General features: G+C 38.0%; 1 protein-coding gene across 1 annotated transcript in view; it reads left to right on the forward strand.

Annotated features, from left to right (window-relative positions):
* DNAH6 (dynein axonemal heavy chain 6) overlaps positions 1-14,178 on the forward strand; it is a 286,898-nt gene that overhangs the window by 221,725 nt on the left and 50,995 nt on the right. The window contains exons 63-65 of the mRNA XM_069583083.1: positions 149-318; positions 7,522-7,712; positions 13,967-14,127. Coding sequence (XP_069439184.1) covers positions 149-318; positions 7,522-7,712; positions 13,967-14,127 — 522 coding nt within the window. The remainder of the gene's footprint in view (positions 1-148; positions 319-7,521; positions 7,713-13,966; positions 14,128-14,178) is intronic.

Here is a 14,178-nt window from a genome sequence, read left to right on the forward strand (position 1 = left end):
AGAATCTCATGGACAGAGGAAACTGGCAGGTTATAGTCCCAAGGGTCACAAAGAGTCAGACACAACTGAGCAACTAAACACACACATTTATTTAATATCACAGTCATAGCAACTGTAATTAAAGCATGTTTTAAAATTGTGTTTCCAGGGTCTTTTGAGACTTATATTAACCCACCTGATCGGGACGCCTATTCTATAATGAAGGAGGGTGATCAACTCATAACAACGGAAAGGGTGCCCACAAGCTATAATTTTTGGCATCCAGAACTAAGTTCTTTCCATAAATTAATCCTTATTAAATGCTGTAAAGAAGAAAAGGTAGGATATTTTTCATTAAAGAACTGTGTTATAATTATTTTTGCTAAAGCTCACCAGCAAGTTATGATTCATGGACTTGATTAGATTTATTTAGAAAGTAACAATGGCCAAATTTGGGAAGTGGTTTGTGACTTTGTGTTGTTAGTAAGAAATGGAGACTTTGTGTTATCAATAGAGAACAATATTTTATACAGGAAATGATGAGAGAAAAGGCTGGAGAGTCATCCAGGGACCTAGAGGAACTTCCTTAATGTTGCCATGGGGAACTTGTGCTTCCTGCCAGGGAGGTCAGGACTCTGCTGGATGGTGTTAGCAGGGGACTGGTGGGCCTTTCAGAACTTGGCAGCAATGGGAAGGAGGCATTTGAACAGAAAAAAACCATAGTCACCAAGACCAGTTTGAAGATGGCTGACATAATTGTGCAAGAAATTATGGCAGCTTGCATAAATAGAATGAAATAGCACCATTTGCAGCAACATGGATAGACCTAGAGATTATCATATTAAGTGAAGTTAAGTCAGACAGAGAAAGAGAAACATCCTATGGTATCACTTATATGTGAAATCTAATTTTAAAAATGATACAAATGAACTTATTTACAAACCAGAAACAGACTCATATATGTTGAAATCAGACATATGATTACCAAAGGAGAAACATGGAGGGAAATAATAAATTAGGAGTTTGGGTTAATATATACCCACTACCATATATAAACTAGATAACAAGGACCTACTGTAAGCACAGGGAACTCTACTCAATATCCTGTAATAACCTATATGAGAAAAGAATCTGAAAAAGAATGGTGATATATGCATATACATATATATGTATATATATAATTCACTTTGCTGTACACTGGAAGCTAATAAAACATTGTAAATCAAATGTGCTTCAATAAAAATTGTTTTAAAGTTATGGCAACCTGAATTAAGATAGAGGTAGTAGATTAAAGAGATGGAGGGGGATGTGGAGATGGGGCAACTAGTATGGCTCCTGGTTTCTGCGTGGGTGCCAAAGGGGAGAGTTGTGTCAACAACTAAGCAAGTGTGAAAGGAGAAACATGTCAGATAAAGACGTCACCGAGTGCAGTGTCTACCAATATCAAACTGTATGGTAGTCTGAGGACCAATTAATATCTGCATAGAAAACTTTAGAGAGAAATATAGCTTAAAAAATAGAGATTGGAGAATCATTAACATTGAGTTGGAAAGTAAAACCACAGGAGTTGTTAAAATCGTAGAGGAATAATAGGTTAAGAGGCCAGAGGGATGGTATGGGGAGGGAGGTGGGAGGGGGTTCAGGATTGGGAACTCATGTACACCCGTGGTGGATTCATGCTGATGTATGGCAAAACCAATACAGTATTGTAAACTAAAATAAAGTGAAATTTTAAAAAATAATAATAAAGTGCTAAAAAAAAAAAGAGGACAGATGGGCAAAGGATGAAACCCTGAGGAGCACCAACTTTGAAAAGACAAAGAGAAAGGATGAAGAGCCCTTAAGAAAGAAGGGGCAGAGGGGCAAGAAGAACACCAGGAGAAAGAAATGATGTGGAAACCAAGTAGGCGTAGTGTTTCAATACAGCAAGAATTATCAACAGATTGTAATGAATGGAGGGTGTTCCATGAGAAACGGGAGGAAGAAAATGCACTGAAGAAAGTCAAACCATAGTTTGGAGATATTGAGGCTATGCTGTCGGATTTTCTACCATCTCTTTAGGAAAATAGAAAGGCTGTGGGGTTGGCCTGGGCTACCGATAATTGCAATAGATGAATAGAAGATAGAAGGTCATTGAGACTGTTGGTAAAAGTAGTTCTATAAAGGGGAAGAGCTCTAAGAAAAAGCTTATAGACTGGGAGAAGAGGGAAAACCTTGAAAGTTTCTTCGGAAGCAACTGTAGTTGGACTAGGAATGTAGAACAGTTAGAAGGACAGGAGAGGTTGTGATCAAAGTTGAGCTTAAAACTTCTAATGAGAAGTTCCAAGTGGTGACCATGTCCTGAGGGTGACCATAGGTATGGGTGACTGAGATGATGTGCACTAGAGTTTGAGGTCAAGTTACTGTGCAGTTAGGATGTGGGAGGTCCTTCTGGGCCCTGAACCTAGGTTGTATCACCCCAGATGATGACAAGACAATGCCTGAGACACAGTTGATAAATCACTGGAAAAGATATAAATGGAGAGGCAGCTATAAGCGAGGTGGCAAGTCTTCAATGGATATGCGACAGTGGCTACCAGGTCGGATACTGACAAAGATGAAAGGATGATTAAACAGCAGTAGTCCCAAAGAAGGAGTTTTAAGACTGAGACATAGGCTAGAAAATTCTAAACTATGGGAAATTGTTGTTGTTTTTGTTTCCGGTTCTGTGTCTCTGTGTATGAGCTAAAGTTCTTAAGGTTGCAACAATATAGAACAAATTTAATAAATTCAAGACTAAAAAGGATATATTAAAAGGATACTGGGGTAGCTCATTAAATTTGAGGAAAACCAGTTAATCACACTTCAGGAGGAGCAGCTCACTGGGCAACTCACTGAACGTAACTCTATAGTATTGCCATTGATAGCACTCAACTCTCAATGAAATTGTTCCTCTAGTTTCAAATTCTCAAGAGAGAGATTCTGATTGGTCCAGCTCAACTTAAGTTTTGTTCCTCGTCCAGTCAGCTACAGATAGGAAAATTGCATCACGCAGTAGAAATATGACTACACAAGAGTTCTAGGGAAGAGAACAGATGCCAGTGGGCTACATCCAAGCAAGATTCCACCTGCTATGGGGCCTTGTCCCACAGCCAATATTCCCATTTCTCTGGTCCAGAGAAGATCAGACTCAGGAAAAGACCTAAGACTCGCTTTCGATCATTTGAAGACCAGTACCTGTCCCTCAGCTTCTGTCCATAAAACATTTAACATATACATTGGTGAGTAATTTTTGTATTCCAGGCACTGAGGATACAATTGTGAAAAAGAAAAATTCTTTTTTCTTATGAAAAAGAAAAATTACTCCCAAAGGCTTGTATTCTAGTGGGAGAGAGAAGGGACAGAAAGAATAAAATACTTTCTGCTTGCAAAAAGTTCTAAGAAGGACATGAAAGGGAATTTTCAATAAAAGCAGTAGAGTGGAAACTAGAGTAGGAAGCCAAGAAGGACCTCTTTGAAGAGGTGATAGTCTCAACTCATATAAATCGTTTCCTGTGTCATACCAACATCCTGTGGGGCAGACTGGAGGGTGTCAGGCAGCAGCAGGGAGACCTGGAACAGTGCCCCTGGGTGGGGAAGCCTAGCAGAGACTCAAGGGCAGACCAGTTGGGAGAAGGAAGAGGGTTCCAGAGGAGAAGGACCAGGAATAGCTTAGAGCCAGGCCTTCAAGCTGTGGTTAGAGTGATTGCTCATGGGAACAAAAAAGAAACAGAATGAGAAATGGAGCCGAGCTCTGCACCAGAAGCAGGCGGAGTCACTCCCCCTCAGGCACCACCTAGGCTTGGAGAGGGAAGGAGCAAAGGGGCTTGGTAGAAAATGATTTCCTACCCCTCCCAGTCATGAAATCCAGGTCAGCCTGAGGACAAGGATTTTTTGTTTGTTTGTTTTTAATTAATTTTTTATTGGAGTATGGTTGATTTACAATGTTGAGGGTTTTTGTGTTTTGTTTTTTTTTTTTGTCTCTTGGACCCTTTGGAGAATATGATGCAAGTTGCAAGCCTTCTTAGAAAATACACAAATGGCCTTCCATGTATGATTATGTAATTCTAGTTAAAAATCTCAGTCTTGGGAAATGAAGTGCGTTCTCTCTCTCACACACACATTTATTTTTCACATTTAATTCTTATTTTTACCTTTTTCACCCTCTGCATCCATTTTCCCCTCTCTGGCAAACAACAGTGTATGCTCTGTATTCAGAAGTTTGTTGTTGTTGTTGCTATTTTTTAAATTTATTTTTAGTTGGAGGGTAATTGTTTTAACAGTGTTGTGTTGGCTTCTGCCACACAGCAACACAACTCAGGCATAAGTATACATATGTCTCCCCTGCAGAAGTTCCCTCCTACCCCCTACCCCATCCCACTCCTCTAGGCTGTCGCAGAACACAGTGTTGAGCTCTCTGTGATATATAGCAATCTCCCATTAGCTATCCATTTTACACATGGCCATGTATATGATTCAGTGCTACTTTCTCAATTCATCCAACCCTCTCCTTCCCCCTCATTGTCCACAAGTCTGTTTTCTATGTCTGTGTCTCTATTCCTGCCTTACAAATAGGTTCATCAGTACCATCATTCTACTGCTGCTGCTGCGGCTAAGTCGCTTCAGTCGTGTCCGATTCTGTGCGACCCCAGAGACAGCAGCCCACCAGGCTCCCCCATCCCTGGGATTCTCTAGGCAAGAATGCTTCAGTGGGTTGCCATTTCCTTCTCCAATGCATGAAAGTGAAGTCACTCAGTTGTGTCCGACTCTTAGCGACCCCATGGACAGCAGCCTACCAGGCTCCTCCATCCATGGGATTTTCCAGTCTAGATTCCATCAATTCAGTTCAGTTCAGTAGATTCCATAAAAGTGAAGTGAAGTCGCTCAGTCGTGTCCAACTCCTTGCGCCCCCATGGACTGTAGCCTACCAGGCTCCTCCCTCCGTGGGATTCTCCAGGCAAGAGTACTAGAGTGGGTTGCCATTTCCTTCTTCAGGGGATCTTCCCGACCCAGGGATCGAACCCGGGTTTCCAGATTCCAGGCAGATGCTTTAACCTCTGAGCCACCAGGGAAGCCCAGTAGATTTCATATATATGTGTTAATATACGATATTCATTTTTCTTTTTCTGACTTATTTCATGCTGTGTAACAGGCTCTAGGTTCATCCAACTCACTAGAACTAATTCAAATGCATTCCTTTTTATGGCTGAGTAATATTCTGTGTATATATGTACCACTACTTCTTTATCCATTCATCTGTTGATAGATACCCACTTGCTTCCATGCCCTGGCTATTGTAAATAGTGCTGCAGTGAACACTGCGGTGCATGTATCTTTTCGAATGATGGTTTTCTCAGGCTGTGTGCCTAGTGCTGGGATTCTTGGGTCACGTGGTAGTTCTATTCCTAGTTTTTTAAGGAATCTCCATACTGTTCTTAGTGGCTGTATCAATTTACATCCCCACCGACAGTGCAACAGGGTTTGCTTTTCTCCACATCCTCTCCAGCATTTTTTTTTTTTTGTAGATGTTTTTGTTGGTGGCCATTCTGACCTGTGTAAGGTGATACCTCATTGTGGTTTTGATTTGCATTTCTCTAATAATGAGTGATATTGAGCATCTTACCATATGTTTGTTGACTATTTGTATGTCTTCTTTGGAGAAATGCCTGTTCAGGACTTTCAACCACTTTTTGATTGGGTTGTTTGTTTTTCTGATATTGAGCCGCATGAGCTGCTTGTATATTTTGGAAATTAGTCTTTTGTCCAGTGTTTCACTTGAAATTATTTTCTCCCATTCTGAGGATTGTCTTTTCATTTTGTTTATAGTTTCCTTTGCTGTGCAAAAGCTTTTAAGTTTAATTAGGTCCCAATTCGGAGAAGCTGATGGCACCCCACTCCAGTACTCTTGCTTGGAAAATCCCATGGACAGAGGAGCCTGGTAGGCTGCAGTCCTTGGGGTCGCGAAGAATCAGACATAACTGAGCGACTTCACGTTCACTTTTTACTTTCATGCATTGGAAAAGGAAATGGCAACCCACTCCAGTGTTCTTGCCTGGAGAATCCCAGGCACAGGGGAGCCTGGTGGGCTGCCGTCTATGGGGTCGCACAGAGTTGGACACGACTGAAGTGACTTAGCAGCAGCAGCGGCAGGTCCCAATTGCTTATTTTTGTTTTTATTTCCGTTATTGAAGGAGTTGGGTCAAAAAAGATATTGCTGTGATTTTATGTCAAAGAGTATTTTGCCTTCTTGTTGTTATTTTTAAGATTCCACATATGAAAGATAATATGTTTGTTTATTTTCTGTCTGACTTATTCCACTTGGTATAATGCCCTCAAGGCCCATTCATGTTGTTGCAAATGGCAAGAGTTCATTCTTTTTCATGACTGAATAATATTCCTATATGTGTATGTATCACATTTTCTTTATTCATTTATCCATTGATAGACACAGGTTGTTTTCATGTCCTGGCTATTGTAAATAGTGCTGCAGTGAACACGGGGGTGCATGTATTTTTTTCAAGTTATTGCTTTCATTTTCTTAAGATAAATACCCAGAATTGTGAGTGCTGGATCATACGGTAGTTCTGGTTTTAATTTTTTGTGAAATATAAATACTGTTTTTCATAGTGGAGACATCAATTTACATTCCTAGCAATGATGCTTCAGGACTCCCTTTTCTCCAGATCTTCACCAACATTTATTCTTTGTCTCTTTGATAATAGTCATTTTAACAGGTATAAAATGATATCTCATTGTGATTTTGATTTACATTTCCCTGATGATTAATGATGCTAAGCAGATATATGTCTTTTCTGAAAAAGTGCCTATTCAGATCTTCTGCCTGTTTTTTAATTGGATTGTTTGGGATTTTTTTGCTATGAGTTGCATGAATTTCTTATATATTTTTGGATTTTAACACCTTATTAGATGTATGGCTTGAAGATATCTTCTCCCATTCCATAGGTTGTCTTCTTATTTTGTTGGTTGGTTCTCTTGCTGCACAGGAGCTTTTTCATTTTGTATAGTCCCACTTGCTTATTTTTGCTTTCGTTATTTGTGCTTTTGCTGTCATATCCAAAATCTCGTTGCCAAAAGCTACATCAAGGAGCCTTTCCCCTCTGTTTTCTTCTAGGAGTTTTATGGTTTGGGGTCTTATATTTAAATTTTTAATTCATTTTGAGTTGATTTTTGTGAGTGGTGTAAGCAGGAATGTAAATTGATATAGCCACTACAGGAAACAGAATGGGAAAGCGTAGTCTCTTCAATAAATTGTGTTGGGCAAATTGGATATTCAGATGCAGAAAAATGAAAATGAACCCATATCTTGGGTCAAACTCATGTTGTTTGAGGTTTGACTCTATAAGATCATATCATCTGCATATAAGGACATTTTTAATTCTTCCTTTCTGATTTGGATGCCTTACTTCTTTGTCTTGCCTAATGGCTCTGGTTAGAGCTTCTGATACTATGTTGAAATGGATCCTCATCCAGTAGCCTTTTAATGTTTTTTCTTTCAACTTTCAGGTGGTTTTTGCTCTTACAGACTTTGTCATAGAAAATCTTGGGAAAGCCTTTATAGAGACACCACCTGTGGACTTGCCCACTCTGTATCAAGACATGTCATACAACACTCCCCTGGTATTTATCTTAAGCACAGGCTCAGATCCCATGGGTGCATTTCAGAGGTTTGCCCGGGAGAGTGGATATTCAGAAAGGTAAGATCACATTGTTCAGTTTTAATCATTCATATGAACATCACCTAGTTAAAATTTCCCTTTTTTTCCTTCCCTCTGTGGAATGTGAATACCTAATTCAGGTATCCCTTATAAGTTAAAATATTTAATATATTTTAAATATATATACAAATAACATATTATATATATTAAATATATAAATATTTATTTAAATATAAATAAGTTAAAATATTTAATAGTTAGCTATGCATGTGATTAAAGTGGTAGTAAATTCATAAAAGCAGATGTAAACTTCATTTGAGCAAAGGGGAGATTGTTTAAATATTGAGGGATAATTAATTAAATAATAATTAAAACATTTGCTATTTAAGACATTACTTTAATGTAACTATAAAGGTCTGTAGTTTACACCTTATGCTCAAATGTACAAAAAAATCCCATAGCTCTTTAGGTTGTGTTATTAATCTCTTCTTTCTCGTGAGCCTCTATTCTGCTGAGTAAGAAAAAGAGGGGGAAGTTTAAACTTGTGAATTTACAATATTATATTTTCTTCAGATTTAAATCTCTCCAGAGTAAGCTGTTTTGACTCCTTTCTCATAAAAACTCAGTCTCCCTGACTCCTTCTTTCCCAAGTCCTCCCCAAGATGGTGTTCTGATGGGTAGGAAAGTACATAAGACCATGGGATAGCAGGGGAGAGTAGGGGTCTCATATCTAGGAGGTAATCTCCAGCTCTGACAGGCCCTTGCATGGAGATTACGAGACAATGAATTCCATCTGTTCTTTGAAGTTCAAAGAGTTGGACACAACTGAGCGACTAAACAGCAACAATCTTTACTAGTCAAGCTTCTCTAGAGAAACAGATATATATGGATATATATATACACACATAATACAAATTATATACATTATGCAAATAACATATATATTACCCTATTGTTGTTGTTCAGTTGCTCCATCATGTCCAGCTATTTGCAACCCAATGGACTGCAGCATGCCAGGCTTCTGTGTCCTTCATTATCCCCTGGAGTTTGCTCAGACTCATATCTATTCAGTCAATGATGTCATCCAATCATTTCATTCTCTGATATCCCCTTCTCCTCCTGCCCTCAATTTTTCCCAGCATCAGGGTCTTTTCCAACGAGTCAGCTCTTCACATAGGGTGTCCAAATATTGGAGCTTCAGCTTCAGCATCAGTCCTTTCAATGAATATTCAGGGTTGATTTCCTTTAGGGTTGGCTGGTTAACTCTTCTTGCAGTCCAAGGGACTCTCAAGAGTCTTCTCCAGCACCCAGTTCAAAAGCATCAATTCTTTGGCACTCAGCCTTCTTTATGGTCCAACTCTCACACCTGTACACGACTGGAAAAACCGTGGCCTTGAATATATTATGCTATATATGTGTGTATATATATTATACATAAAATGAGATATTTGCTGACATGCTTATGGAGGCTAATCTCCAAAATCTGCAGTCAGCAAGAGAGAAACACAGGAAAGTCAATGTGTAATTCTAGTCCAAGTCCAAAGGTCTGAAAACCAGAAATAATAATGATACGAGTCCCAGTCTGAAAGCCAGCAGACTCAAGACCCAAGAAAAGTCAGTGTTTTCATTTGAATTCAAAAGCAAAGAAATACAATGACCCAGCTCAGTCAGGCTGAAAGAATTCCCTCTTCCTCAACCTTTTCATTCTGTTCAAGTCTTCACTTGTTTGGGTGGGCCCCATCTACATTAAGGAGGAAAATCTGCTTTACTCAGTCTGCTGATTCAAATATTAATCTCACCCAGAAACATCCCCACAGACTCATTCAGAATGATGTCTGACTTAATGTCTGGGCACCGTGTGACCCAGTCTAACCTCACTAGTAATTAGGAAACAATAAGTTAAAACCATTAAGAAGATATTTCATACTCATCAAATTAGCAAAATTGTGCCAAAGATAGGGAGCTATAGAAATATTCATATTGCAAGTGGGAGTGAAAAATTAGTTTAAATCATTTTGAAGAGAAATTAGCAGTATATCAGAGTTGCAGAGAGCATTCCCCATATCCCAACAACTCACTACTGAATTTGCATGTTCAAAGTCAGTCATGGATGGGCAAAGAGCCATATTCAGGAACATTCATAGAAACGTGTTTATAATAGCAACAACAAAAAAAACCTGGAAACAACCAAAATGTCCATCTTAAAAAGCTATGTAAATTGTGGCATATTCATATAATTGAATATAATACACTATAGCCATGAAAATAAATAAACTAGGACTATGTTTATTAATATGGATGGGTCAAACTGCTGGTGCTGCTAAGTCCCTTCAGTCGTGTCCAACTTTGTGCGACCCCATAGATGGTAGCCCACCAGGCTCCACCGTCCCTGGGATTCTCCAGGCAAAAACACTGGAGTGGGTTGCCATTTCCTTCTCCAATGCCTGAAAGTGAAAAGTGAAAGTGAAGTCACTGAGTCGTGTCCAACTCTCAACGACCCCATGGACTGCAGCCCACTAGACTCCTCCGTCTATGGGATTTTCCAGGCAAGAGTACTGCAGTGGGGTGCCATTGCCTTCTCCGCACACAAACTAATACTGGGCAAAATAAATTAAGTTGCACAAAAATTATATGATATTGGAAAAATTTGATAAGTCATATAAAATTATTAAACAGATATATGTTATATGCTGCTTATGAATTCACATTTTTGCAATAATAGTATAAAGAAAAATGCAAAAGTTATACCAAGTCCAGGAGAGCAGTGACCTTGTAGAAGGTGAAGTTTGGGTAGTAAGAAAAGTGAACACGAAGGGGCATAATGCAAGCTCAGATCATATGTTTTACTTCTGAAGCTGGGTATGGGCACATATGCACTTATATTAACTTTATAACTTTTGTTACAAAGGTTATAAAGGTGTTATAAAGGTAAAATACTTGGCTGATGAAATTAATAGTGAAATGAAGAGCCTTAATCTTTATACTCAACAAATAAAACAAATGCAAGATCTTCAAATACCTATGCAGCATTTATAAAATTAATGATTTTCTAAGAGACAGGTATTTCAAAAAGAATAAAACTTATTCCCTGACCACAATAAGTCTTATAAATCTTAAAAGTTAATATTTTTAATATTTGGAAAGCAAAAAAAATGTTCTTATGAACAGCTTGTTTGTTAAAGGGAAATCATACTGGAAATTTTCCAATAAATGGACAGTGACGAAACAATATAACCTATCAAAAACCGGGGGGGGGGGGGGTTAGTAATAAGACACTTAGTGTAAATTTATACATATGTAATGACTTCTGGTGCCAGAAATGTCAGACTAAGAACTCAGGCTGATATTCCCACTAAGAAAAGTTGGGCAATCTAAAACTTAGTTGTTAAGCTCTAATAGAAGGAAAAAATAATAAGCTGAGAGCAGAAAACATTCATTCAATAGACAAGATTTAAAAGAACAGAAGTTGCTTTTTTTGAAAAATTTAATAAAATATAAATCTCTCTTGAAACTAATACAGAGAGAAAGAAACAGAGATTCAAAAAACCTATATCATGAATGAGTAAGAGAATATCACTATAGACCTGCAGACATTAAAATAATCATAAAAGCATATTATTTAAAAAGAAAACTTTGCTAATGAATTTGAAAATGTTGATAAACAGGAAAATTCCTCTAAAAGCACACCTTTAAAAAACTAATAAGAATAATTAGAATATCTAAATAGTTTAAGAATTTTTTATTGAATTCATTATTAAAAAACCTTCCCAGAATTGTGGGTTTATTTCAGTAATATAAGCATTAAAATACTGAAAATAATTTAATTCACCACATTGAAAGAGTAATGGCAAAATATCCTTAAAGAAGAAAACTATTAATTCAACATATGCAGAAAAAGCATCTGTTAAAATTCGACATGAATTCATGGTGGGAAATGTCCTAATAAACTAAGAATCTAGAAATCATGTCTTAAAAAGAGAAAAACAGAAATAGGACATTCTTCTACTCAGACAAAATGTATCTTAATTTTTAGTGGATTTAGCAAGGTTACTAGACTTAAAATAGATTGCATTAATGCATACTAGCAACAGAAACTCTCACTCATTGTTGGTGAGAATACAAAATGGTACAGCCACTTTGGAAGACAGTTTCATGTTTCATATGATCAGCCATCTGGCATTTACCCAAAGGAGTTAAGAACTTATGTTCACCCAAGAATCTACGTTATACAAGAGCCTACATTAAATGCATAGCAGCTTTATTCATAACTGCCAAAACTTGGAAGCAACCAAGATGTCCTTCAGTAGATGAATGGATGAATAAACTGTGGTGTATCCGTACAATGGATACTGTGCTGTGCTTTCTGTGCTTAGCCGCTCAGTCAAGTCCAACTCTTTGCTACCTCATGGACTATAGCCCACCAGGCTCCTCCATCCATGTGGATTCTCCAAGCCAGAGTACTGGAATGGGTTGCCATGATCTCCTCCAGGGGCTCATCTCAACCCAGGGATTGAACCCAAGTCTCCTGCATTGCAGGTGGATTCTTTTACCATCTGAGCCACCAGGGAAGCCCAAGAATACAAGAGTGGGTAGCCTATCCCTTCTCCGGGTGAACTTTCTGACCCAGGATTTGAACCAGGGTCTACTACATTGCAGGTGTATTCTTTACCAGCTGAGCTACCCGGGAAGCCCACAATGGATACTATTCAGTGCTAAAAAGAAATGAGCCTATCAAGCCATGAAAAGACACACAAGAACTTTAAATGCATATTACTAAGTGAAAGAGGCCAATCTGAAAAGGCTATGTATACTGGATGGTTCCAAGTATATGACATTCTGTAAAAGGCAAAACTATTAAGACAATTAAAAAATAATAATAACAAAGAGTTTATATCCAATGTAAAGAACTCTTAGAAATCAATAAGAAAAAAGACAGGTGAACCAGTAGGAAAAAAGGGGAGAGAAGAATATAAAAGCAAATATCCAAATGCCCAATAAATAAACCTATGAAAATGGGAAATAATTTAAAACCTCAATGAGATACCATTCTATATCTATCAGGTGTTGTCAAAGTTGTGGAAAAATAAGTACTCTCACCCATTGCTGGTACAAGTGTGGAATGATGTCGTCACTCTGAAAAAGTTTGATATTATAAAAAAATTAAGCATACACATACTCTGTCAAACAGCAGTTCCATTCCTAGGAATATACACATATATACATACAAGGAATATATACATACAAGATGGAGTACACGTGTATGCCAAGAGACATCTGTGAGAATGGCTATTGCAGCATTGTTTGTAATAGCCAAGAACCAGAAGTAACCCAGATGTCCAGCAAGAGCAGAATGGATGGATAAACTTGATATAAGCATACAGTAGAATATTAGACAGCAATGAAAATGAATGCCACACAGTAATAATATGAATTAATCTGAAGAAATAATGTTGATTGAAATAGACCAAATATAAATATACACTTTATGATTCCATTTATATAAGTTCAAAAACAAGAAAAATTAATCTATGGTGTTAGAATTCAAAGTAATTGTTGCCTTTGAGACAAAGGGAGGATACTAACTGACAGGGTACTAGTAATGTTCTCTCTTTTTTTGGCCCTGGGTGGTGGTTCTTCTGTACACTCTCTTTGAGAGAATCCATCAAGCTAAACAGTAATGATTTGTGTACTTTTGTATATATGTTGAGACCCCATGGACTGTAGCCTACCAGGCTCCTCTGTCCATGGGATTTTCCAGGCAGTAGTCCTGGAGTGGATTGCCATTTCCTTCTCCAGGGGATCTTCCCAACCCAGGGATTGAACCCAGGTGTCCCGCATTGTAGACAGACGCTTTACCGTCTGAGCCACCAGGGAAGTCCTGTATATATGTTAGACTTTGGGTTTTCAGAAGCTTTTTAAAAACTTACATATAGCATTAGAAGTCAGGACAAAGAGTACCTTTGGAATGGAGGAAGGGAAGATGATTGGAATAGAAAGGAGACAGAAGAGATGTCTCTGGGGTGTTAAGGAAGTTCTCTTCTCAAGCACAGATATTTTTTTCCTCTATGCACGTTTATTTGTATATTTGTATACACAGAACTATATTTGTCTCATTCACTTTTGCGTGTTATAGTTAAAAAAACCGAGAAAATAAGAAAAATATCTTTACAGCTATCAGAATGAGAATTTGAAATGTATTCATATTCTAGAAGCCTACCATATTTACAGTTCTTGATAGTTGCATTACTTAAAAGTAATATGAAACAGCGTTTCATTGTTGTTTTTGAATTCAGGGTGCAGTCAATTTCACTGGGACAAGGACAAGGACCTATTGCTGAAAGAATGATCAAAGATGCAATGAAATCAGGAAACTGGGTGTTTCTGCAAAACTGCCACCTTGCTGTTTCTTGGATGTTGGCAATGGAGGAGCTAATTAAAACCTTCACAGATCCAAGTATGTTGAGCACATAGCATGTATATAATAATACCATTTTTATGTGGCCTT

The sequence above is a fragment of the Ovis canadensis genome, chromosome 3 (genome assembly GCF_042477335.2).
Source record: "Ovis canadensis isolate MfBH-ARS-UI-01 breed Bighorn chromosome 3, ARS-UI_OviCan_v2, whole genome shotgun sequence".
NCBI lineage: Eukaryota > Metazoa > Chordata > Mammalia > Artiodactyla > Bovidae > Ovis > Ovis canadensis.